The 26314-nt window shown below is 38.5% G+C and overlaps 1 protein-coding gene across 2 annotated transcripts; it reads right to left on the bottom strand.

The window, feature by feature from the left end:
- Positions 1–25696, bottom strand: LOC143738497 (desmoplakin-B-like). Of its 2 annotated transcripts, none has more exons than XM_077230468.1 (14): positions 25532–25696; positions 23793–23947; positions 22340–22466; positions 21409–21595; positions 16644–16819; positions 15566–15744; positions 14636–14774; positions 10228–10421; positions 9743–9905; positions 8401–8484; positions 7965–8072; positions 7762–7860; positions 4646–6472; positions 1–3756 (listed from the first exon to the last, which is right to left on the bottom strand). In XM_077230468.1, the coding sequence occupies exons 1-14, from the start codon at positions 25649–25651 to the stop codon at positions 502–504; spliced, it is 6813 nt and encodes a 2270-aa protein (XP_077086583.1). In that variant the 5' UTR covers positions 25652–25696; the 3' UTR covers positions 1–501. The 2 variants fall into 2 exon arrangements, with proteins under 2 accessions (XP_077086583.1, XP_077086584.1); XM_077230469.1 differs by having other exon boundaries at positions 5975–6472.
- Positions 25697–26314: the final 618 nt, after the last annotated feature.

Here is a 26314-nt window from a genome sequence, read left to right as displayed (position 1 = left end):
TTTTATGAGGTCTTTCTTTATTTAAGCAATGAAGCTGAAAAAAAGAAGTCAGACACTAAGTTATTAACTTCACTGAGTAACTCTAGGCTAGTACAAAGGTAAAGTGAAGGCACTGAAACTTTTTGAAAAAATACAGCAATTCAACAGTATTAGTGTAAAAACAAGAAATCGTAAAATGACATCTTTACCCATCAAGTGTTATAAAAAAACGTTCATACCGGCTTAGTAAAATGTAGAAGCAGATAAACCCCCAGAATGTGAGTAAACAGGCTAAATTAAAGGTGTAAAATACTGGATGAATACATTCAATATAGATTTAAGAAACATTAAATGCAATTGGTTTTCCTTTGGTTTTCCAAACATGTACATAAGCTGGTTCGTTTAGAACATCATCCACATTTCCAAATGATTATTAATGAGACTAATATTCTTGTGATGTTATTTTAAAATACTTTGATGGATAATTGTGTTATATAATGTTGCACAGTAGAAAGGGTTTGTTTAGGAGAGTGATCTGGAGCTGAAAGAGGTTCTGCTGTAGCTAAAGCTGCTGTATTTGGACGAGGAAGAAGGGGATAAAGTGTAATCCACGCTGCCCCTACGGGATCCGCTCCGAGATCCCGAGGCAGATCCTGGATTGGAGAGGTTGTAGGGGCTGCTGATTCCTCGTGATGAAACCGTGGCGGCAGGAAGCATTCGGACATCCGTCTTCTCCTCGTTCATGCAACCTTCTAGAGCCTCCTTGTAGGATATCCTCAGCTTGGTCTTGGGGCAGGTCAGGGTTTTAGGGTGGTGACTTGAATCCTGGAGCCTCTGAGCCGCTCTCATGTCCAGCCAGCCTAATTGCAAAGCCTCCTCAAGCGAACGTCTGCTTCCGAGCTCTGGGTCGAAAAGCCCGCCGGTTAAATACTGGAATTCGAGGAAGCGCTGGCCAGCCTCGTACGGAAGCCACTTTTCTTTGACGGCCTCGGCGGCAGACATTTTACGCTTGGTTTTCACATCTTCAAAACCAATATACGCTTTCTGTGCAGGTTTTACCCTGTTAGCCATGTCCTCATCGAGGACACCGATGCGGGTTGCTTCCTGAATAGACATACGGCGACCGGTTTCAGGGTTCACAATCCCACCGGTGCAAGCTTGTGCCTCCAGGAGTCGTTGTCCTGTGATGGAATCGATGATTCCTCGCTTCATAGCATCACACACACTGATCTTCTCCAGCTTCTCTGTGTCAAAAATTGCTCCAACTGGATTCTGTTCCTCAATTATTTCTACTAATGGGGTCAGTTTGACTGACATGCTGGAAATATGCTTGGAGGAGTTTGTTGAGAATGGATCTTGCGGAGTGGAGATACTCTCGACTGTTTTAACAGTTTCGGTTTTGATTGTCTGACTTTTCGTGGTCATCTGGGATGAGAATGATGATGATGAGGAGGAGGAGACAGAGGAGCGGAGGGGTTTGCTGAGGGTCTTTGCCTTGTTGGTGATCATATCTGCCAACTCAGTAAGGGTGACACTTCCCGAACGATACTTATCAAGGACATCTTGGCTAATTACTCCCTTAACAAGCAGTTCTTTCAAGTCGTACTGAATGCCTGTTTGCATGTCCATTATAGCTGTACTGGTTGAGCCATCAGCAGCAGTAATTACAGTTTCTTCCCACTCACACTCTTGCTGAGACAATTCCAGAAAGGTCTCGTAGTCTATGAGTTTCTTCTCGTAGGCTTCACGCACTGTCATTTCTTTATTACTTTCTGGATCAACTATCAGTACCCGTCTCTTCCTCGAGGAATTCTTCTGCTGCATCTTTTTCTTATCATAAAGAGGCAGAAGCACCAGTCCCGTCCTCTTGTCTGCGATGCAGCGGCTCTTTAGTTGCAAGTAGGTCAAATTGTCCTCAGTGTTTGGGTCGAAGAAACCCTTTGTGTCATCTCCTTCATCTTTAAGAATCTGGTTCATCTCCTCACCAAAGTAGCCTTTTTGGTACGCCACATCAACATCAATTCGGTGACTGTGTTTAGGGTCAATGATACCACCACTAGCAATCTGAGCCTCCAACAGGCGAATGCCATGACCTTTCTCTATGAGACCACGTTCAATAGCTTCAAAAAGGGAAATCATCTTGTTGGTGCCTGGGTCTTTGTACCCAGTTACTGCTCTCTCGGCGGACAGAAGCTTGTCTTTAAAGTCCACACCCACCAGTCCTTTCTTACAGGCCTCCTCGACAGTATAGTACTCATTGTGAATGGGATCAATCATGAAGCCTGAGGCGGCCTGGGCCTCTAGAAGCTCCAAGGTAGTGCCTGGTCGCAGAAGCCCATTCTTCATGGCCTGGTAGATAGGCAAGGTGCAGTCGTTGGCCTCGTCATAAATCCCAGCAATGCAAGTTGACCCTCTGAGATAAGCCCGAAGCCTGTGTTCAATGTCTTGGCTGGTAATCTTGCCCTCTCTCAGATGATCCATGTCCGAAGGTTCCAGCAATTTTGCATCCACCAGATCCGAAACGTTAACTTCGCTACGGAGTCCCTGTACAGTCAAGGGTTTCTCTGGAGCTGGAAGCAGGAGCAAGCCAGTGTTAAGGTCAGCCTTGCATCGCTTCTTGAGGGTAACGTAGCTAGCATGTAGACCAATGTCTGGATCAATGTAGCAATCTGGTCTGGCATTTAGAGCTTGATAAAGATCCTCATCAACAAGGTCACGGTCCATGGCAGTATCTTTGGAGAGGTAGACACTAAGGATCGGATCAAGGATGCCTCCCGCCGCCTCTTGTGCTTGCAGGAGACGCAGAGCTGTTTCCCGGTCGATTATTCCCTTTTTCATGGCTTGGCTAGCTGGCAGGAGTTTTGCACTTTTGGGATCCCTGAACCCAACACATGCAGCCTCTGCAGTCAACAGCTGCTTCTTGTCAGCTTCATCCACAAGTCCATTCAGACAAGCCTCCTCCACAGTCATCTTCACATTAGCTCGGGGATCTATGATGTATCCTGTGGCAGCTTGAGCCTCCAGCAGCATTTTTCCACTGTTGTCTGAAATCAACTTTTGTTTCTTGGCCTCTGTGAAGGTCATCTTGCCTTTAGGTCCTGCTGCCAGCCCGGCAATGGCTCCTGTGCCTTTAAGATTGAGCCTGATGTCAACAGATACATCCTGAACAGTCCGCTGGCCATTCATCAACTGCTCAAATGTCACCTTGTCAATCACACCGCAGTCACGCAGTTGCTGTGCCGTGACTTTCTTGCGGACGCCTTCGAAGACCAGTGAGGAGTCGTCGGTTTGGTCTGTCTGAGTGTATTTGGCAGCACCATCTGGTTTCTCCTGCAGTCTCTGCAACTCCTTCTGCTGTGAGTCTCGAAGTGCCTGCATCTGTACCCTTTCTCGTTCCAAGTTCTGCAACATCAGCCTGTAACGTTCTTCCGCTTCCTTCAGATGAGTCCTCAACCTCTCCATCTCGGTGTTGACAGAGTTAAATTGTCTCTCCAGGCCAGAGCGCTCCGAGATGTGCTTTTGAAGTTGCTCCTCGTGAATCACACATTTGCTCTTCCACTGGGTAAAATCCTTCTTGATCCTCTCATTATCCTCCTGCATTTGTGATTTGAGACGCCTTTCAGACTCCAGTGAGAGTTTGATTTGTGCTAGCTCGTCTTCCAGCCTTTTCAAGCGCACAATTTCCTGTTCCATTGTTGTTGTTTTCTTGAGGAGACCATCTCGTTCTTGCTGCAGATTGCTGCACTGGGATTGGGACGTCTGGATCACAGAGGAAGTCTGCAACAAAAACGTAAAAAATAAAATGAGTGTTCTATCATTTAAAATACAGTAGTCAACATTTGAAGTGGATCAAAAAAGTTAATCAAAGTTGCACTAAGACAAGAACAGGTATTGTTAAAAATTCATGTATAATTTTGATGGAAGGTTTTGACCCACTTCAAATGTTGACTACTGTATATTTCACAATTGATATTTCTGCATATGATTTTTCAGATATTACAAAGATTTGTTGCATTAATTGTCAACTACAAAACAGAACTGATTGGTTTTCAAGCCAAGTACAAGGCTTAGCATCTAAAGAAGGGATAGCCAAACCTGGCCCTGGAGCGCATCCTTATGCTGACTTATGCTCCAACACACCTACTTGTTATTTTCAAGCAATTCTGAACACCTTGATTAGCTGGTTCAGGTGTGTTTGATTAGGATTGGAGCTGTAGGATGGTAGTCCACCAGTACCAGGGTTTGGTATACCTGTTCTAAAGGATCAAAATCACAGAGGATGCCACAAACGATAGAGGCTATCTCAGATGTGGTTTGGACAAGACTGTAAAAATACATTAAGTGTCATCTGAATGTGAAAGTATGTGATTGGATGCTGTTGCTCATAATGCAAAAAAGCGTGCAGCATGGAAGCTTGTAAGGTAATTAAGATGCAAATCTGACTATTCTGCGGGGTGTGGTGCGCAGATAGGTCAAACATGCACATTAAGACATGCAAAGATGGTGCAGATTCTTAGTGGGCCATATTTTGCATGTCAAGACTAACCATTTACAGAATGCAGTGTGAGAGAGCAAGAGAGAGAGAGATGCATGCAGCCAGCTACATCTAAATCTACAGATTTTAAGGATAAAACTCGAGAACTCTTGTTTCTATTTATCCTAGTACCTCTCTGGCTTGTTTTTGTACATTTTCTATCTCCAGTTGCAGTTTTTCTCTCTCTCGGGAGAGCTGTCGCATAAGCCTGTCATGCTCTGCACCGGCACGCTGGCTGGACTCAAGCTGTTTCTGCAAAGCTGTGACTTGCTCAGCCATTTCCCGATTTCCACGTTTTTTGTCTTTGAGCAGCTCCTCGTGTTCTAGACGCACGGAGCGCAACTCCTCCTCCAGGCGGAGGCGATCTTTAGTAAGAGTTTCGGTGAGCCTCTGCAGGCGCTCAATTTCAGCAGTGCTTATGTTCAATGCACAAGTCTTTTCTTCCATGCTACGGTGGAGGGTCTCGTAGCGCTGGTTGAAGTCTTGGACGCGCCCCTGCTCCTGCGTGAGCTGTAGTTTCAAAGTGTTCATTTCAGCTTTCAAGGCAGCCAAGCTCTGAGAAGAAGCTTTGTTCTCCTTCAAGGCACGGTCTAATGCCTCCTGCAACTGCTTGCATTCGCTGTCCGTATGTTTTGCCTCAAGACTGGTTTCTTCCTGGCTCTTACGCAGTGTGGTGATTGTAGTGGTGTACTCTCGCATGGCCTGGCTACTCTTTTCAAGTTGCATCTCCGTTCTCCTTCGCTTCCTGGCCTCCTCTTCTGCCACTTCCCGCTGATTCTCCAACTCGCTTTCCAGGCGTTTCAGCTCCTCCTGGAGCTCTTGAATGCGCATTTGTAGGCGTGCGATAGCTTGTTCAGACCGTCCCTTCTCAAGGGCATGGGCCTCCAACTCAACCCGGATGAGGCTCAATTGAGTTTGGGAAGAGCGAAGCTGCACCAACTCCCCATTCGAGGCTTCATTCTTAGTTTTGAGGTCGGCTAACTCCCCTTCCAGTCGCCTTGTCTCGGTCTCTAAAGATCTTTTCAGACGCCGCTCCTCCTCAAGACACCGTGTGAGACGGTTGATCTCAATACTTTTCTCCTGCGCTGTCCGACTTGAGCTCTCTTGTATCTCCCTTGTTTTATTGTCCGCTTCACGTTTCTGACTAAGCATCAACTGGACTTGTGCTTCCAGCTCGTGCCTCTTTCGGCTTTCCTCTGAATTCACAGCACTAAGTCTCTGTACCTCCTCTTCCAAGTGTCTCCTTTCGACCGCCTCTTGGTTGAGGGAAAGACGAAGCATTTGCAATTGCTCCTTCAACTCCCTAGATTCTCCCTCTACTCTTTCAAACTCCAACTGCATGGAGGCAGAATCACTTTCCTTCTGCAGCGAAAGCTTTTGCATGCTGGTCTGGGTAACGAGGATTTGAGACTCGTAGGTCTGTTTCACCTCTCGTATCTGTATGCTGTGCTCCTGCCTTACCTTTGCCAACTCCGTCTGCACCTCCTTGAAGCGTCGAGCCTCGTCATCCAACTCCTTGCGTAGATGCTCCAGCTCTCGGGTCCTTTCAGACACCGTCTTCTCCAGATCTTTATTGGCCCAGTTGGCCTGCTCGAGATCTTTGACTGTCTTGCGCATGGTGAGATCGTGTTCTTCCTGTATAAACGTATAACGCTCTTCCACGACCTTCTTCTTCCTCTCCATATCTTCCAACTGTTGTTTGAGGCTACGGATTTCTTCCATAAGCTCTTGAAGACGGTTTGTAGAAGACTCAAGGCTGTCCTGTGTGGTCATACACTTCAAAGTCTCATTCCTCTTCACCTCTTCCAGAGAAAGCAGGTGTGTCTGGGAGTCATTCAGCTCCTGCTTGTATTTAAGGAGAGCCTCCTGCAAAGAGGCATTCGTGGCAGTGTGATTCGCAATGGCGTCTTTCAACTGCTGAATTTCCTCATTGCGCATCCCAATCTCGGTATTCATCATCTGCAGAAAACACACGTAAAACATTACACTTGACATTTGGTCAAAATGTCTGTTGACTTGTGTACTAAAATTATTAAGGAATTTGTGTGTTCACAGAAGCAGATTTAGGGTTAGGTAGGGCAACACAATCTGAGGAATTTTTTTTCTTTTTCTGATAGTCAACTTACTCTAATAACTATAAGTAACTTTGCAACTACATCAACTAAATCTCTTTAATTTGCAACTACGTCAACTAACTCTCATTAGAGTATAAGTGAACTTGCAAAGTTACTTATAGTCAGTAGAATATCTGTTGGGGCTCATCAAAATAAAGTGTTTGCAGATATTAAGCAGACAGTCTACTAATACTCTAATGACCGGTAGTTACAAAGTTACTTATAGTTAGTAAAACGTCTAAAGTGGACTATGGAAATAAAGTTTTACCGAAAATCCTATTGCAATTTTCTGTTAAAAACTGATATTGACAGTACAATTTGGCAAAAAATAGAAGAGAAATATATATTAATGACTATAAAATAATAATAATAAATATTTATATTATTTATTATATAATAATAAATAAAACATTAAACAATAGGGAAATATTACTATTGTAATATTTTGCATTAAAAAAACTGTATTTGAGAAATATTTCTTTTTTTTAAATGTTTTCATATATTATATATATATTATTAGTAAGAATAATAATACAACATCTTATATCTATATTATTTATTACACTTTAAAATAAAAAACACTGAGTATTTAAAAAATTATAAAAAACTGTTGAATCAATTAATCGACTCGACGAAACGAATGCTGTCAAATCAATTAATCACGATTAACAGCATCTAGCTATACTAGTAATATTAATATTAGCAATAGATCATAGCAATAGCAATATTTCTAGTATATCTTAATATATTATGTTTCAAGTCAAATCGATATACTAGAAATATTAAATATACTCGAGAAATATTACTATTGTACTATTGCACTCCAAAATAAAAAAAAACTTTTATTATTAAAGTAATTTTTTAAATATGCCATTTTATTTTACAGTATAGCTGTAAAATTACAATCCTACTATTTACGGCTGTCATCATTTCTTCATTTTCAAATGTTAAACACCATGGAGCTTTTATTTTGGTGGAAAACCACAATTGTTGACAACAGCCTTGTCATTACAATTTGAGAAGAGGGTTGGCGCATGTTGAGCTCAACTCACAGAGATGGGTTTTGTGTGTGTGTGTGTGTGTTTGAATTAATCGTGGAGAGTGCTTTGCCAAAACATAGGTGTCTTTATATACCTTCAGGTCTTGCCTGTTATTCCTGGAAGTCGTAAGAAGTTTGTGGTGATCATTTGAGCGGGTGAGCAATTCTAAATAGTGTGCATTTAGAGAAGAGACCTAGGGGACGAAGACAAGAAATTAAAAATATGGTATTATAATAAGTCAACATTGCAATAAAACGAATGTTTGTGTTGGCTGGGAAAGTGTGTGTTTAGGTGTACCTCTTCTGAAATAACGGAAGATGGTGAATGAAGCACAGTCCTCTTGATGGGGATGTTGAGCAACGTTTCCAGTCCAGCCCCATAAGATGCTAATTCAAGCTCATAGTTCTACAGAGAGACAGTTCACACTATTAATTATGAATTAAATTACTTTTAACGTTAGTTAAAAAAAATACAATTTCTCTTAGTTAGTTCAGGTTATATATACAGTATATAATATTAACAGATGCAACTTTTGAATTTAATTAGCAAATGTAAGATTAATACATTTATTTTTCATCATTAGTTTATGTTAACTAATGTAAAGTGTAACCATAATTATTGTTAATTGGTGAACAATAGGTAAGGTGACATTCAGAGACAAAGGCATATTATTATAATTTGATGTTTTAATCACGATTCATCATCATTAGTTTGGAAACTGCAGGACGAATACCTTGATGGCATTAATGCAGGCGTCGCCATTTTTCTGCACCGTCTCCAACAACTCTCTCTTTGCCTTTATATCGGAGTTTAATGCCTGCACACATTATAAAAGAGCACAAATGTTAAATGAAGCCTTTTAAATGATTAATTAATCAAACAAGTCAACTCAATAAATAGGGCTGTGTGGATTCTGTTGAAATCAGGGATATCATACTTAACTAAAACCATTTAAAAAAACAAAAACATTTTCGTTACATGAAATAAAATGTACATTAACTGAAATAAAAAGACTTACATTTATTTTAATTCAGCTGAATGCCAAACCAACATTTCTCACTTTTATTTAATTTAACTTGATGTACTTAAATAACTAAAACTGAAATAAAAATGAATAAAAACTAGCCAAAATTGGGGACAAAGGTTTGGGATCATGAAGTCTCTTCTGCTCATCAAAACTGCATTTATTTGATTAAAATACAGTATAAACAGCGACATATTTGTCCAATATAAATCAGCTGTTTTCTATGTGAATATCTAGTAAAGTGTAATTTATTCCTGTGATCAAAGCTGCATTTTCAGCATCATTACTCCAGTCTTCAGTGTCACATGATCCTTCAGAAATCAGGATAATATGATGTTCCACAATATTAATGTTTTTCTGATATACTGTACGGCCTTCAAAATCCATCCGTCCACCCATTTATCCATTGAATGTATTTTGACTATAAACTCAAAAATTTAGCTTAATTAAGTTGCATATTCCAATAATTTATACTGGGTTTTTTTGCACTTAAATTGGTCTATTCTTACTGTTGACATTAGAAATGAGATGTATGCATGTTCCCGAGAAATAAAGTTGTCTGTTAATTCCTTGATTGCCGTTTTGACATACAGTATTTTCTCAATTTTAGACATATTTTCTAATTTTCTTTTAATGTATTTGCCATGATCTGTTTTCCTGCTGCATTGCTTCCCCTGGGAAATCATTATTTTCTATTATTTCTATAATCATTACTTTCTATTATTTTATTTTGTCATAATTATATTGGTTTAAGTAGATAAAAATGGCAATAAAATTCTATCACATTATTTTGGAAGTAAATGTTTTGGCCGTTTTTTTCTTCTTCTTCTTCTTCTCTTGGTTTTGAAGAGCTTTTGGACAGGAAATCGATGACCCAATCTGAGTACATCACAAAATTACTAAAACTAACTCAATTGTAAAATGAAAAATTCTGAATATTAATAGTATCTCAGTGATACTAAAATAACACTGGCTGAAATTACTTGCTTTAGTTTTTTGGGTGATGGTTTTAGTTATTCGCTCTACTCAAGAACATGTTTTCCGAGCTCACTTTCTGTTGGTTGACGAGTTGGTCGTAAACTGTGATGTCATCGGTCTCGATGGACTGCTGAGTATCGAGCTGTCGTTGGGTCTTGTCGATCCATCCACTGAGATGAGAACTGGACTGCAGGTATTGCTGAAGCTGAGGTAAGTAAGAGTCCAGGTCATTATGCCTGAGAAAACACAGCGTCATTAGCAAATAACCCAATCATGTAGGCCTACAGCTGGAGGAACAAACATTAAGTTAAAGCGGTCATGACATGGACCTTTTTTTAAAGTCCCCCTGTGGTGAAAATCCAGCTTGTAATGTTGTTTATATGTCTATGTGTTTTTTTAATATGCTTTAAGACAAACAATGTGTAAATTCATAAGTCGACAGCATTGCTGAGTATTTACAACTTCCAATAGAAATTATTTGGCAACGTGATACAAAAATTAAAAAAAACCTGCAAAAGACTAAAAGGTTGCACAAGGGTTAAGGAAAGCGCATCTGACCTGCTGGTAATCTGCAGAAGGATGCGTTTCCATCGGTCTGACAGCTGGGTGACGTGCTCGTTGTACTGGGAGATGTTGATGATACACCTGTACCGGCCCTGATCCGGCTGGTCATTACTCTGCAGAACTTTACTCAGATCAGACACCAGTGAATGCAGCACATCATGTTTCTGCTCCAAATCACTGTGCATACTCTGCGTTTGGAGAAAAAGTGCTGGTTATAGATCATGATGGAGAGTTAAAGGATAGTTCACACAAAAATGAAAATTATCCCATGATTTATGCACTTTAATGATGGATAGATGCACTTTATGATGGACAGATGCACTTTTATGATGGACAGATGCACTTTTATGATGGACAGATGCACTTTTATGATGGACAGATGCACTTTTATGATGGACAGATGCACTTTTATGATGGACAGATGCACTTTTATGATGGACAGATGCACTTTTATGATGGATAGATGCACTTTTATGATGGACAGATGCACTTTTATGATGGACAGATGCACTTTTATGATGGACAGATGCATTTTTATGATGGATAGATGCACTTTTATGATGGATAGATGCACTTTTATGATGGACAGATGCACTTTTATGATGGACAGATGCACTTTAATGATGGATAGATGCACTTTTATGATGGATAGATGCACTTTTATGATGGACAGATGCACTTTTATGATGGACAGATGCACTTTTATGATGGATAGATGCACTTTTATGATGGATAGATGCACTTTTATGATGGATAGATGCACTTTTATGTTGGATAGATGCACTTTTATGATGGACAGATGCACTTTTATGATGGACAGATGCACTTTAATGATGGATAGATGCACTTTTATGATGGACAGATGCACTTTTATGATGGATAGATGCACTTTTATGATGGACAGATGCACTTTATGATAAATAGATGCACTTTTATGATGGATAGATGCACTTTATGATGGATAGATGCACTTTTAAGATGGACAGATGCACTTTTATGATGGATAGATGCACTTTTATGATGGACAGATGCACTTTTATGATGGACAGATGCACTTTTATGATGGATAGATGCACTTTTATGTTGGATAGATGCACTTTTATGATGGATAGATGCACTTTTATGTTGGATAGATGCACTTTAATGATGGATAGATGCACTTTTATGATGGATAGATGCGCTTTTATGTTGGATAGATGCACTTTAATGATGGATAGATGCACTTTTATGATGGATAGATGCACTTTTATGATGGATAGATGCACTTTTATGATGGACAGATGCACTTTTATAATGGATAGATGCACTTTTATGATGGACAGATGCACTTTATGATAAATAGATGCACTTTTATGATGGATAGATGCACTTTATGATGGATAGATGCACTTTTAAGATGGACAGATGCACTTTTATGATGGACAGATGCACTTTTATGATGGATAGATGCACTTTTATGTTGGATAGATGCACTTTTATGATGGAGAGATGCACTTTTATGATGGACAGATGCACTTTTATGATAAATAGATGCACTTTTATGATAGATAGATGCACTTTTATGATGGATAGATGCACTTTTATGATGGATAGATGCACTTTAATGATGGATAGATGAACTTTTATGATAGATAGATGCACTTTTATGATGATAGATGCACTTTTATGATGGATAGATGAACTTTTATGATAGATAGATGCACTTTTATGATGGATAGATGCACTTTTATGATGGATAGATGCACTTTTATGATGGAGAGATGAACTTTTATGATGGATAGATGCACTTTTATGATGGATAGATGCACTTTTATGATGGATAGATGAACTTTTATGATGGACAGATGCACTTTTATGATAAATAGATGCACTTTTATTATGGATAGATGCACTTTTATGATGGACAGATGCACTTTTATGATGGACAGATGCACTTTTATGATGATAAATGCACTTTTATGATGGACAGATGCACTTTTATCATGGATAGATGCACTTTTATGATGGACAGATGCACTTTTCTGATGGACAGATGCACTTTTATGATGGATAGATGCACTTTTATGATGGATAGATGCACTTTTCTGATGGATAGATGCACTTTTCTGATGGATAGATGAACTTTTATGATGGATAGATGCACTTTTATGATGGACAGATGCACTTTTCTGATGGATAGATGCACTTTTATGATGGATAGATGCACTTTTCTGATGGACAGATGCACTTTTATGATGGATAGATGCACTTTTCTGATGGATAGATGCACTTTTCTGATGGATAGATGAACTTTTATGATGGATAGATGCACTTTTATGATGGACAGATGCACTTTTCTGATGGATAGATGCACTTTTATGATGGATAGATGCACTTTTCTGATGGATAGATGAACTTTTATGATGGATAGATGCACTTTTATGATGGATAGATGCACTTTTATGATGGACAGATGCACTTTTATGATAAATAGATGCACTTTTATGATGGATAGATGAACTTTTATGATGGATAGATGCACTTTTATGATAAATAGATGCACTTTTATTATGGATAGATGCACTTTTATGATGGACAGATGCACTTTTATGATGGACAGATGCACTTTTATGATGATAGATGCACTTTTATGATGGACAGATGCACTTTTATCATGGATAGATGCACTTTTATGATGGACAGATGCACTTTTCTGATGGATAGATGCACTTTTATGATGGATAGATGCACTTTTATGATGGACAGATGCACTTTTCTGATGGACAGATGCACTTTTATAATGGATAGATGCACTTTTATGATGGATAGATGCACCTTTATGATAAATAGATGCACTTTAATGATGGATAGATGCACTTTTATGATGGATAGATGCACTTTTATCATGGATAGATGCACTTTTATCATGGATAGATGCACTTTTATGATGGATAGATGCACTTTAATGATTGATAGATGCACTTTAATGATGGATAGATGCACTTTTATGATGGATAGATGCACTTTTATCATGGATAGATGCACTTTTATCATGGATAGATGCACTTTTATGATGGATAGATGCACTTTAGTGATGGATAGATGCATTTTTATGATGGATAGATGCACTTTTATGATGGATAGATGCATTTTTATGATAAATAGATGCACTTTTATGATGGACAGATGCACTTTTATCATGGATAGATTCACTTTTATGATAAATAGATGCACTTTTATGATGGACAGATGCACTTTTATCATGGATAGATGCACTTTTATGATGGACAGATGCGCTTTCATCATGGATAGATGCACTTTTATCATGAATACATGCCCTTTTACCATTCACTGCCATTATCAATCTTGGAAGAGCCAGGATATTTTTTCATTTAACTCTGACTGTATTTGTCTGAAAGAAGAATGTCATATACACATAGGATGACTTGAGGGTGAGTAAATCATGGGCTAATTTTCATTTTTGGGTGAACTATCCCTTTAAGGGCTGTGCACAAAAATAATTATATTAGCAGGATTTCAGAAAGATCCCTAAAACAACAAATGTATTTAAGAAGCAAAATTGTTATTACAACTTGCTTTAAGAGAGTTTTTTTCTCACTAAATGTATTTGTTTTTCATAACAGGGAACTGTTGATACATACTGTATATCAGAAATGATACCTCTATCCATCTTTAAAAATACTGAAGGTACAAGTCATGCCATACACATAAAATAACAATTATGAAAACCTAATTAATAATTAAAACTGAAAAAAAGGGGGAAACAAAGAGTAGGCTGGATTTTCACAGCAAAAATGTTTTGTTTTTTTCAGTAATTTTGTCTTCATTTAAAAATGTTTAGTTATTTGTACTGAAAATAAAGATACTTGAGAAGCAAAATGACTTGTTTTAAGAATGCAAATGGAGCAGAACATTTTATTAATTTAAAGGCAAAATAAGATTATTTTTCTTTTAAGCATAAACTCACTTCAGTCATTTAGCTTCTCCAGTAGATATATATATCTTGATTTAAGAATGTTTAGATATTTTGTACTGTAAAACAAAACAGAAATACTGTTTTGCAGTGTATCCTTAAAACAACAACAACAAAAAGAGATATATTTCTTAAAACAAGTCTTAATATCTTAATTTCAACAGGTTTGCTTCCGAGTAAATGTCTTGTTTTTAGGATGACTAGATATTTGGCTGTAAACTAAGACAGAGATATTAGCACATCTTATTAATATTTACATTTTTGTCCATTAAAATCAATCTTGAGATCCCTGAATTCTGCATTTTGTTGCACAATATCTCACAGTTTGAATGCAAGAACATGATCTGCACCAGTATAAGTGATCAAAAAACTCACATTTGAGATCTATTTGATCATATAAACGTTAATAATAGCTTCAGTAATGATTACCTGGAGCACTTTCTGGTATTTCTGGAGCTCTTCCGGGTCCAGAGACACCGTCTCTTTCTCTATCAGTCGAGCTTCGTAAACCTTGACCACATCTTCAGCTTTCAGCAGATCTTTCAGCAGCGTCTTCACCAAGCTCAACCTGAAACAGTCAAAAACTGTGAGGACGGCTATATTTATTATGTTAATATGAATATATTCAATAGCTATATTTTACAGCTGATATGGCTCGTACAATCACATTTATAATTTTTTAGCTGTTTTGAACTGAAGTGTTTCATTAAGTGAATCTGATTGCAGACATTTAATATAAATCATCAGATCCGGTTCCAATTAAAAAAAAGAAAATAATCAAATGATATGAAGCACCTTTCATTTGTGAACCAGTTCATTCACTGGATTATAAAAACTTAGATACTGTATGTAAAATATTTGCCGTTCAAAAGGTTGGCGTCAGTAAGATTTATTATTATTTTATTCATCAAGGATGCATTAAATTGATCAAAAGTGACAGTAAAAACGTTTATAATGTTAAATAATATTCTAAATCAAATATTATTATTATTCTGGTATTTTTCATGTATTTGTTATACTTTACTTTTCATTACTGGAAATATAAACTTTTATTTAGTAACTTATTGCATCAGATTTTTTTCATCTGATGTTTCTTCAAATATGACCGTTTTCAGCATTGGTAATTGGTAATATGGCTTTAATTACAGGAATAAATTACACTTTATTTTTCTATTCTATTCTATTCTATTTATTTTTAAATTCTAATAATATTTTTTTTTTAATTACTGTATTTTTGGCCAAATTAAATGCAGACTTTCAAACATTTAAAAAAATGGTACGGACCCCAAACCTATGAACAGTGTTGTACCTTTACCATGAACTAAAACCCCTGAAATCATGTCGTGAAGAGCGCTGTACCTCTGTAGATGTGTGGCGGTGTAATTCTCCAGGTTAACTAGTCTCTGGTTGATGACCTCCAGCTGACCCCGCAGATATCTGGCTTTATCCGTGTCCTTCGCATCTTTGAGTTCAGCCTGAACGCTTTCTCTCAGACTCACAAACTCTCCCTTCAGAGTCTGCACGTCCTTCTGAAAGACCTGAACACACCAATAAACCTCTGAGACCTTCCTCATATCAGGGTTTTACTATAAAACCCAAACTATTAAAAGCATTTCAGCAGCACTTTATTTTACAGTCCTGTTCCGCATGTATATACTATGTACTTTTTATAGCAATTACAATAACTGGGTTATATCTAGGTACTAACTCTGAAACTACACCTATATGCGTTTATAAGTAAACGGAAAGTACAAAATAAAGTGTAACCAGCATTTCTGTTAATTGGAAATAACGCTGAAATAAAATAAAATATGAATATTAGTTGGAAAAACGTAAACAAAATGAAAATTAGAAACATTGCCTTGGCAATTAACTGAAATAAGTTTGAATTGAAGCACTAAAATTACTGACAGAAAATAAATAAAAACTAAAACTAACTAAAACTTAAAAATAAATTAAACTTAAATACACATAGCGAATTTACTAACTACAATTAACATGAAAAATTATAAAAATAAAGCTAATTCATTACGAATTGACTAACTAAAATTAACATGAAAAATATAAAAATAAAAGCTAATTCATAACGAATTTAAAATGTTAATACAACTATAATGTAACTAAAGTCCCTTATTAAAGGGATAGTTCACCCTATACAGATTTATGCAGATCTGTCTATTTGCTTCCCGTGTTTTGTATGCATCAGTCTACTTGCTATAAAAAAATTAATAAACAGTCAATTAAGAGTCATATTTTGGTGGAAACCGTGATACATTTTATTTCTCAGGATTCTTTGATGAATATCAGATGAAAAAATCAGATGCAATAAGTTACAAAATAAAAGTTTAACAAATAAAAATCTAAAAATACAAATTACTAATAGAAAATTCGATATATAAACAAACCTAAAATGGTGTTGTGTGTTTGTGATGCTCACCTGTGTGCTGGCGATGTGGCGACTGCACTCTTCGGGTCCGTCCTCTCCTGACGGGATGTAAAGGAACGTGACGAGGGAAGATTCGGCCCTTTCCACGTTGAATCTGAGAGCGTTGAGTTCGTTCAGGAGTTTGATGCTCACGGCCGCAGAATACTCCGATCCTTCTCCACAAGCGGCTACAGAACACACAAAACACCGCAGAGATTCATTATTCACACGAATCCGCGAAAACGACTAAAGTAAAAACGCTGTTTTCTGCCGCCAGGCCAGTAGATGGCGATGCAACACTATAGACTGAACTCGTAATACGCATGTGCATGACGTCATCGTCTTCAGAGATTCGTGTTTCTGTTGTTTACACGGAGACCGTTTTCAAAAACGGCACTTTTCAAAAGTTTGCGTTTTCAGGCACCCAAAACGCCACTGTTGTGTAAATTAACGGCCAAAACGCATAAAGAGTTTTAAGGCTTTAGTTGAAAACGGTGTCGTGTAAACAGCTCCTAATACGTTTTCCTTTGAAAACGCTTCTTTTTCTCTCTGTTTTGGTCTTCCGTTCACACTGAGACGGCGTATTTATTAATGAAAACTAAGCTTTTTGAAAACGCTCTCCAAAGTGGATAAATTTGTAAACGCCGTTTTCACATTGTAGTGTGGACTGTGAAGCCGGAGGAATTTAAAAGCCGTTAAAAGCGATGACATAAGTTAAAGGCATAGATCACCCAAAAATTATTGAGCGCTGCGCTGTTACACTAGTGAACTCACTCGAGGCCTTTAATAACTTTTCGGGGGAACAAGTTTCAATCCCTTAGAAGCCTATGGAGGAGTGATCCAGCTCTCAGATTTCATCAAAAATATCTTAATTCGTGTTCCGAAGATGAACGAAGGTCTTACGGGGTTGAACAACATGAGGGAGAGTAAATACTGACAGAATTTACATTTTTGGGTGAACTATCCCTTTAAGTCATGTGACGCATATTGTACCAATAGATATTCATGTTTACACCAGTATTGTGCCTGTTATGTGCTGTTCACTTTCACACAGTTTCTAAAATATGTTACTTTGCACACTCTTCATATCACAGTCCTGCAAAGATGACAGAAAATTTACTCACATTCTCTGTCATGTGGTAAAACATGCGAGCCGTGGCGTTTTAGACCAAACATATAATAGTGAGTGAAACCTGGACGCGTCAGTGAATGCTGAGATATTTTGCTAAATAAAATTATCCTGTCAGAAGAACGAAGAACGTTTTTAAACGAAAAACGTAATTTTCAAATGTATTCGGATTAATGTAGACGAATCAAATTTCAGTTTATTTGGCTTTATTACGCAAGACACACATCTGAGTCCTAATTCGCATACTATACGTCCTAAATAGTAGCCGAAATTAGTATTAGTGAGATATGAACTCGGATAGTATAGTCATATTGAACTGGTCGAAACAGAAGGAGGATGGCCAATTAAATATATTTTTTTAAACAATTTTTCAACAATAGAAAAAATTGGGTGTAGGATTTACACCAAATGGTCACTCAGAAACTGCAAGTGAATTAAAAAAAATAAATACAAAGAGGCGGCAAGTAACACATTGAATTAACATGAAATGTTGAACTAAACATACTGTAATAATATTTTTTTATTTACAACTTCAAACATATTTCATTACAGTTAAGCTTTTCCTAAATGGTTCAGCCATTAAAAAAAAAAAATATTTTTCATCTTTTATTATATTATTATTATCATCATCATCATTTCATATGCAAATCACTCGCCAACAAAATTACCCAAATCACTCTATAAAATAGAGCCATTTAAAGTCCCTGTAAAGGCAATTAAAAAAAAAATTCTAAACACATTATAAATGTTAGAAATGTATTGCTAAACACATTACAAAGACTGTGAACTGTGAAGTACTGAATTGTGGAGTTAGACCGTTAAACAGTTTTTCACCATTGATATTTTACGGATTTTTTGGACGGGGCTGAAAGGGTACTCGATGACGAGCTCCTGGACACGCCCCTACTTGATGACGCACTGGAGCCCCTGAGCTCCTGGACACGCCCCCACTTGATGACGCACTGGAGCCCCTGAGCTCCTGGACACGCCCCTACTTGATGACGCACTGGAGCCCCTGAGCTCCTGGACACGCCCCTACTTGATGACGCACTGGAGCCCCTGAGCTCCTGGACACGCCCCTACTTGATGACACACTGGAGCCCCTGAGCTCCTGGACACGCCCCTACTTGATGACGCACTGGAGCCCCTGAGCTCCTGGACACGCCCCTACTTGATGACGCACTGGAGCCCCTGAGCTCCTGGACACGTCCCTACTTGATGACGCACTGGAGCCCCTGAGCTCCTGGACACGTCCCTACTTGATGACGCACTGGAGCCCCTGAGCTCCTGGACACGCCCCTACTTGATGACACACTGGAGCCCCTGAGCTCCTGGACACGCCCCTACTTGATGACGCACTGGAGCCCCTGAGCTCCTGGACACGTCCCCACTTGATGACGCACTGGAGCCCCTGAGCTCCTGGACACGCCCCTACTTGATGACGCACTGGAGCCCCTGAGCTCCTGGACACGCCCCTACTTGATGACGCACTGGAGCCCCTGAGCTCCTGGACACGCCCCTACTTGATGACACACTGGAGCCCCTGAGCTCCTGGACACGCCCCTACTTGATGACGCACTGGAGCCCCTGAGCTCCTGGACACGCCCCTACTTGATGACGCACTGGAGCCCCTGAGCTCCTGGACACGTCCCTACTTGATGACGCACTGGAGCCCCTGAGCTCCTGGACACGCCCCTACTTGATGACGCACTGGAGCCCCTGAGCTCCTGGACACGCCCCTACTTGATGACGCACTGGAGCCCCTGAGCTCCTGGACACGCCCCTACTTGATGAAGCACTGGAGCCCCTGAGCTCCTGGACACGCCCCTACTTGATGACTTACTGGAGCCCCTGAGCTCCTGGACACGCCCCTACTTGATGACGCACTGGAGCCCCTGAGCTCCTGGACATGCCCCTACTTGATGACGCACTGGAGCCCCTGAGCTCCTGGACACGCCCCTACTTGATGACGCACTGGAGCCCCTGAGCTCCTGGACACGCCCCTACTTGATGACGCACTGGAGCCCCTGAGCTCCTGGACACGCCCCTACTTGATGACGCACTGGAGCCCCTGAGCTCCTGGACACGCCCCTACTTGATGACGCACTGGAGCCCCTGAGCTCCTGGACACGCCCCTACTTGATGACGCACTGGAGCCCCTGAGCTCCTGGACAATCCCCTACTTGATGACGCACTGGAGCCCCTGAGCTCCTGGACACGCCCCTACTTGATGACGCACTGGAGCCCCTGAGCTCCTGGACACGCCCCTACTTGATGACGCACTGGAGCTCCTGAGCTCCTGGACACGTCCCTACTTGATGACGCACTGGAGCCCCTGAGCTCCTGGACACGCCCCTACTTGATGACGCACTGGAGCCCCTGAGCTCCTGGACACGCCCCTACTTGATGACGCACTGGAGCCCCTGAGCTCCTGGACACGCCCCTACTTGATGACGCACTGGAGCCCCTGAGCTCCTGGACACGCCCCTACTTGATGACGCACTGGAGCCCCTGAGCTCCTGGACACGCCCCTACTTGATGATGCACTGGAGCCCCTGAGCTCCTGGACACGCCCCTACTTGATGACGCACTGGAGCCCTTGAGCTCCTGGACACGCCCCTACTTGATGACACACTGGAGCCCTTGAGGCTGGCCGCTCCACTAACAATATAAATAGAGCACATTCGCATCAGTTTGGCGCTCAATCGCCAGTTACTGTCAGTACTATTATTTGTTACTATAGCGTACAGTTCGCTAGTTAGCTATGTCTTCGTCACGGAAATGCGTACTACCTGGATGCGATCATGTACAAAACAGATCGGTGTCCTTATTTAAATTTCCTAAAAACAATCACATCTAGAAGAGGTGGATTAATTTTGTGAAGAGCCACCTTGATGGAGAGCTGAGGATCACCACCAAAACCCGCCTCTGTAGTTACCATTTTACTCGGGATAGTTTTATAAACTTTCGTCGAAGACAACTGGGATTCACTGATAATCCGCTGTTACTGGTGAATGGGGCCGAACCGACTATCTCCCGCCTCGGCCTTCATCCTCCCGTCGCGCCGACAACTGGTGCCATCATCGGCAGTGCGTGCCCACCAATGAGTGTAAGATGCCTTGTGCGCTTATGTTATAATTAACCTAATAAGCTGCTAGGAGCATCCATTCCGGCTGTAGCGGGTGACAGTTGAGTGTGGCAACGGCAGCTTTACCACGAGTGGGCGTGGTTTCAGCGCAGCCAGCGGACACGCCCCCAGCGTTTGAGAGCAGAGACTACTGCTCATTTTTTCAAGATTTTGATAGCTTATTTTATGTACTTGCCGGCTTTTTTATCATTCAAATCTGGCTGGGTGTCTAATAACACATTTTTCTGTGATATGACAAACTCAGAACACATACTTCATTTTGACTTTACAGGGACTTTAAGTCATCTGGTGAAAATTCCAGTAAATCTTTTTTTTTTGTACAATTGCAATATACATCACAGAGATATTAAGCAGTCTTAGTGTGCGTTTGTGTGTGTGCGCGAGTGAGTGAGTGTGTGTGTGTGTGTGTGTGTGTGTGTGTGTGCGTGCGTGCGTGCGTGCGTGCGTGTGTGTGAGTGAGTGTGTGTGCGTGCGTGCGTGTGTGCGTGTAAAACACTCACCGTACGCGGGCAGATCCACCACTAGTTTGCCGTAGCGCTGCTGGGCTCCTGAAAACTGGTTCTCGATGAGCTTCTGGTCTTCGGCCCCGAACAGCTCTGATCCCTGACTGTGTTTCTTGAACTCCTGGAAGTGCATCTCCATACTGCGGAGGATGCTGTTGGTTTCTTCTGGACCCATTTTGGCGAGCTACACACACACACACACACACACACACAAACACAAACACACACACACACACACACACACACACACACACACACACACAACAGCACATGCATGACTGGTTTAATGCTAAATAATCAAACTTCAATTGTTTTGTTGCATGCTTTGCTAAATGAACAAAACTACCAATGCTATTAATATATATATATATATATATATATATATATATATATATATATATATATATATATATATATATATATATATATATGTATATATATATATATATATATATATATATATAAATAATGTTATCTATCTATCTATATACATATATAATTTTAAGAAATGAACACTTTTATTCAGCAAGGATGCATTAAATTGATCAAAAGTGACTTGATCACAGGAATAAATGACACTTTACTATATATTTACATTGGAATAATATTTGACAATTTTGATCAGATAAATGCAGCCTTGGTGAGCATTGATATGTAAAATTTATATATAAATCATATTTTTTGGTAACACTTATTTAACTGTGTACTTGTTACAAGTTACATGTATTAAGTTACTATAGTAATTACTATAAATTGTGCATAATAATTACATGCAACTAATCTTAAACACACCCTAACCCTAACCCTAGAGTAAGTACATGTAGTTATTATTACGCAGTCCTCAAATGTATGATTACACTAACACAGACACTGTAAAATAAAGTGTCACCTATATTTGTTGATATATATTTTGGCCTGTGCCTGTTACCATGTTGATGGTGAGTGAGTTGACGCGGTTGATGTCCAGCAGACAGTACTGCCACGAGATCATACTCTTCACGTTGATGTACAGCTGATTCCACACGCCTAGAATTGCCTCGTAATACTGGGAATTCCTGCCGTCAAACAGAGTTAAACACGGTCATATCTACACAACAGACTGATCATCGACCAATATATGCAGAACACAAACTGACACCGAAACACTTCATACTGCAGACTAAACACTGCCAGCTGTGTTTGTTTATATATATATATATGTATATGTGTGTGTGTGAATAAAAATGTTTGTTGAACAAATAACTAAAATAAAACTAAAATTCTAAAATAACTAAAACCAACATAACAATTTATACATTTTTAAGAAAAATTACATTCAAACAGAAAATATGAAAATAAACTTTCAGCTATAGTTGCAGAGAAACATTTCAAATTTTTTGGTTTACCTTGAAATACTAAAATAACTCAAACTAAAACTGAAATTAAAAAAATAGACAAAAATATATAGACGAAAAAAAAAACGTTATAAATTTTTTTTTTAATGAAACAGAAAATATTCAATGAAAAAAAATTACAAATATTATTAATCCAATTGCCAATGCAACATTTTTTATTTAGTTTAATTTTAAATACTAAAATAAATAAAACTAAAACTAAAATAAAAATTAATATAAACTTAAGACAAAACAAAACCTAATAAAAATGAGAATAACAACTCATGTTAAAGCTTAGTAAACTCAAAACTAAAGCTTATAATAAAACGAAAATAAAAAGAATTCAAAATATTAATAAAAAAACGTATTTTATTCAAGCTTGTTGCCAAGAAACATTTCTAATTTTAATTTAGTTTAACTTGAAATACTAAATAAATAAAAATTAAATAAAAATTAGATAGACATAGATAAAAAACTAAACCTAATAAAAATGAGAACACAACAAAACCAAAGCTTATAATAAAATGAAAATAAAATTAATTCAAAACATTAATAAAAACCGTAATCTTATTTTATGTCAGCTTGTTGCCAAGAAACATTTCAAATTTTTATTTAGTTTAACTTGAAATACTAAAATAAAAATGAATAAAACTAAAACATAGATTTAAAAAAAACAACTAAACCTAATAAAAATGAGAACACAACAAAACCAAAGCTTATAATAAAATGAAAATGAAATTAATTCAAAATATTAATAACGACCTTAATCTTATTTTATTTATTGTTGCCAAGAAACACAGATCAAATTTTTATTTGGTTTAAAATACAAAAATAAAAAGGAATAAAAACTAAGACATAGATTAAAAAAAAAAAAAAAAAAAACGAAACTGAACCTAATAAAAATGACAATAACACAACAAAACCAAAGCTTTAACAAAAATGTAATTAAACGGAAAATATGAAATGAAAATGAATTTGATAAATAAGTGTGTAGAGTGTGTGTCGTACTTGTTGGCCAGGCTGACGGCCAGAGGGTTTGGTGGCGGCACTAACAGACACACTGAGGGAATCTGCATGTCCATTCCTCCCGGTCCCGTCACACGCCATGTGGTCCTCTCCGAGTTATCCTTCAGGATCCCTTCATCTCCCTTACGGATCGTCTTCTGCACACACACACACACACTGTGACACACGCAGACCCAGAACAGCCCTCCAAACCAACACTTTATAGTATCTCTTGTCCCCCAATGAAGAATTTACACAGACATTTATTCTGCTCACCGTTCAAAAGTTTGGAGTCATTTCTGTTTTTGAAAAAGGCACCAAGACTGCATTTATTTGATCAGAAAAACAGTAATGATGTGAAATATTATTACGATTTTAAAAGGGCTGTTTTCTATGTGATTATATAGTAAAGTTTAATTTATTCCTGTGATCAAAGCTGAATTTTCAGCATCATTACTCCAGTCTTCAGTGTCACATGATCCTTCAGAAATCACTATAATATGATGATTTGATGCTCAAGAAACATTTATGATTATTATCAATGTTAAAAGCGGTAAAAATGTTTGATTGGAAACTGTGATCAATGTTATTGTTCAGGATTCTTTGATGAATAGAAAGCTCAAAAGAACAGCATTTATTTGTATCTGTCTTTACTGTCACTTTTGATATGTCCTTGCTAAACATACATACATCTTACTGAATCAGAAGTATATATATATAAGTGAAATATGATAATGTATCACAGTTTCCACAAAAATATGACTGTTTTCAACACTGATAATAATCATAAATGTTTCTTGAGCATCAAATCATCATATTATAGTGATTTCTGAAGGATCATGTGACACTGAAGACTGGAGTAATGATGCTGAAAATACAGCTTCGATCACAGGAATAAATTACACTTCACTATATATTCACATAGAAAACAGATGATTTACATTACAATAATATTTCACAATTTTTACTGTATTTTTGATCAAACATATGCAGCCTTGATGAGTATGGAAGAGATTCTTTCAAAAACATAAAAATCTTAAACTTTTTATAAATAGAGCTTATATCACTTCTAGTGTATTGTATAGGATGAAGGTTAGATCTGATCCATATTGTCATCTATGCAACACATCTACAGTCGGTTCTTATTTGGACATGTTTTGGGAATGCCCAACAGTGGTTTCTTTTTGGACTTTTGTAAGTACTGTTCTTTCAGATATTCAGAAGACCCTTTGCTATTTCTACTTTTAGATGACTGTGCTCTTCAGTTTAATGCTCAATGTTAATGCTATGGATAGAACCATGCATACCTACAACTTTTGTTTGGCTATCTTATTTTAGAGACATTGTATTGCTGGAAGACACCACTGCCGAGGTCAATGGCACAAAGGACAAGACCATTCAGAGCTGGACAAAAATCGCGGACAATTTGTTAGACAAGCTGAGATTTTGACATGCTACATTTCCCTCTCTCCCTTTTCCTTCCCCCATATTTTACATGCGCCCTTTATATGTATGTGTATGTATTTTAGTTTGTTTCTTTTCTTCTTTGTTTATATGTGGGCAGTTTTCATGACATCTGGTTGTATATAGTTCACGTGAGCTTTGATATGGTCCTGGTACGGTAAATAAAATAAAATAATAAAAATTTGATCACAAAAAAAAAAAAAAAATCTTAAACCTTTGCCAGGTATTATGTATTATAAATCTGTATATTGAATATAATAGCTGTATGTAGCGGTCACCTCGTCCTGCCTGAAGTCGCACAGCGCCTGCACGAGCATCGGGCCCGTGATCTTCTCCTCGGGGTTTCTGGGCTTCAGTCGGATGATGCTCTTGGATCTGAGCACGAGCTGCTGCACCATCTCTCTCTGCTCCACCAGACGCTCTCTCTCTCTCTGAGACACACACACACACACACAGGGGTGATGGTAGAAAAAAATCCTGAGCCTGAACTTTTTTCGCTGGGACAGATGCGTAAGGGCGAGTTTATCCTCCGCTAATTTCTGACACAAAGTGATGAGCGATTGTTCTTCTAGTCTTCTTATATTGTTGTCATATATTTTTGTCATTATTTTTTGAGAATGCAAGACACACACAAACACATGCCTATCTTCATAATTCTTGACTTCTAAAGTTTTTTGAATTCGACCCAAATCCTAGGGGATTCTAGGGGTTTCTTAATTTTAGACTAGTTGACCAGCACACATTATTTTGCAATGCAATAGTAATCATGAAAAAAATACATTGCAGTGCAGGTCAACTAGTCTAAAATTAAGAAACATTTGTAAAAAAAAACAGTAAAAAAAAAACATTTAAGATAGTTCTACTTAATTTTTTATTCCAATATCCAAATATGATAGCCTACTTGATAAAAAGAAAAGAAAAAAGGGCTTTTATTTGTGCCGTGCTGTCTTTGCATTTGAACATTGCACATTTAAACAGGACACGCATTAGCTGAATAAACGTTAGCCGATACAAACATACTTATAGAAAATAGTTGACAATGAATAGACAGGCGTCCTGTC

Source organism: Siphateles boraxobius, unplaced genomic scaffold (genome assembly GCF_051911475.1).
Source record: "Siphateles boraxobius isolate OS27281-9 unplaced genomic scaffold, OSU_SipBor_1 144, whole genome shotgun sequence".
Lineage (NCBI taxonomy): Eukaryota > Metazoa > Chordata > Actinopteri > Cypriniformes > Leuciscidae > Siphateles > Siphateles boraxobius.
Note: the sequence above shows the minus strand (reverse complement) of the source record. Positions and strands in the feature narration are given on the sequence as shown.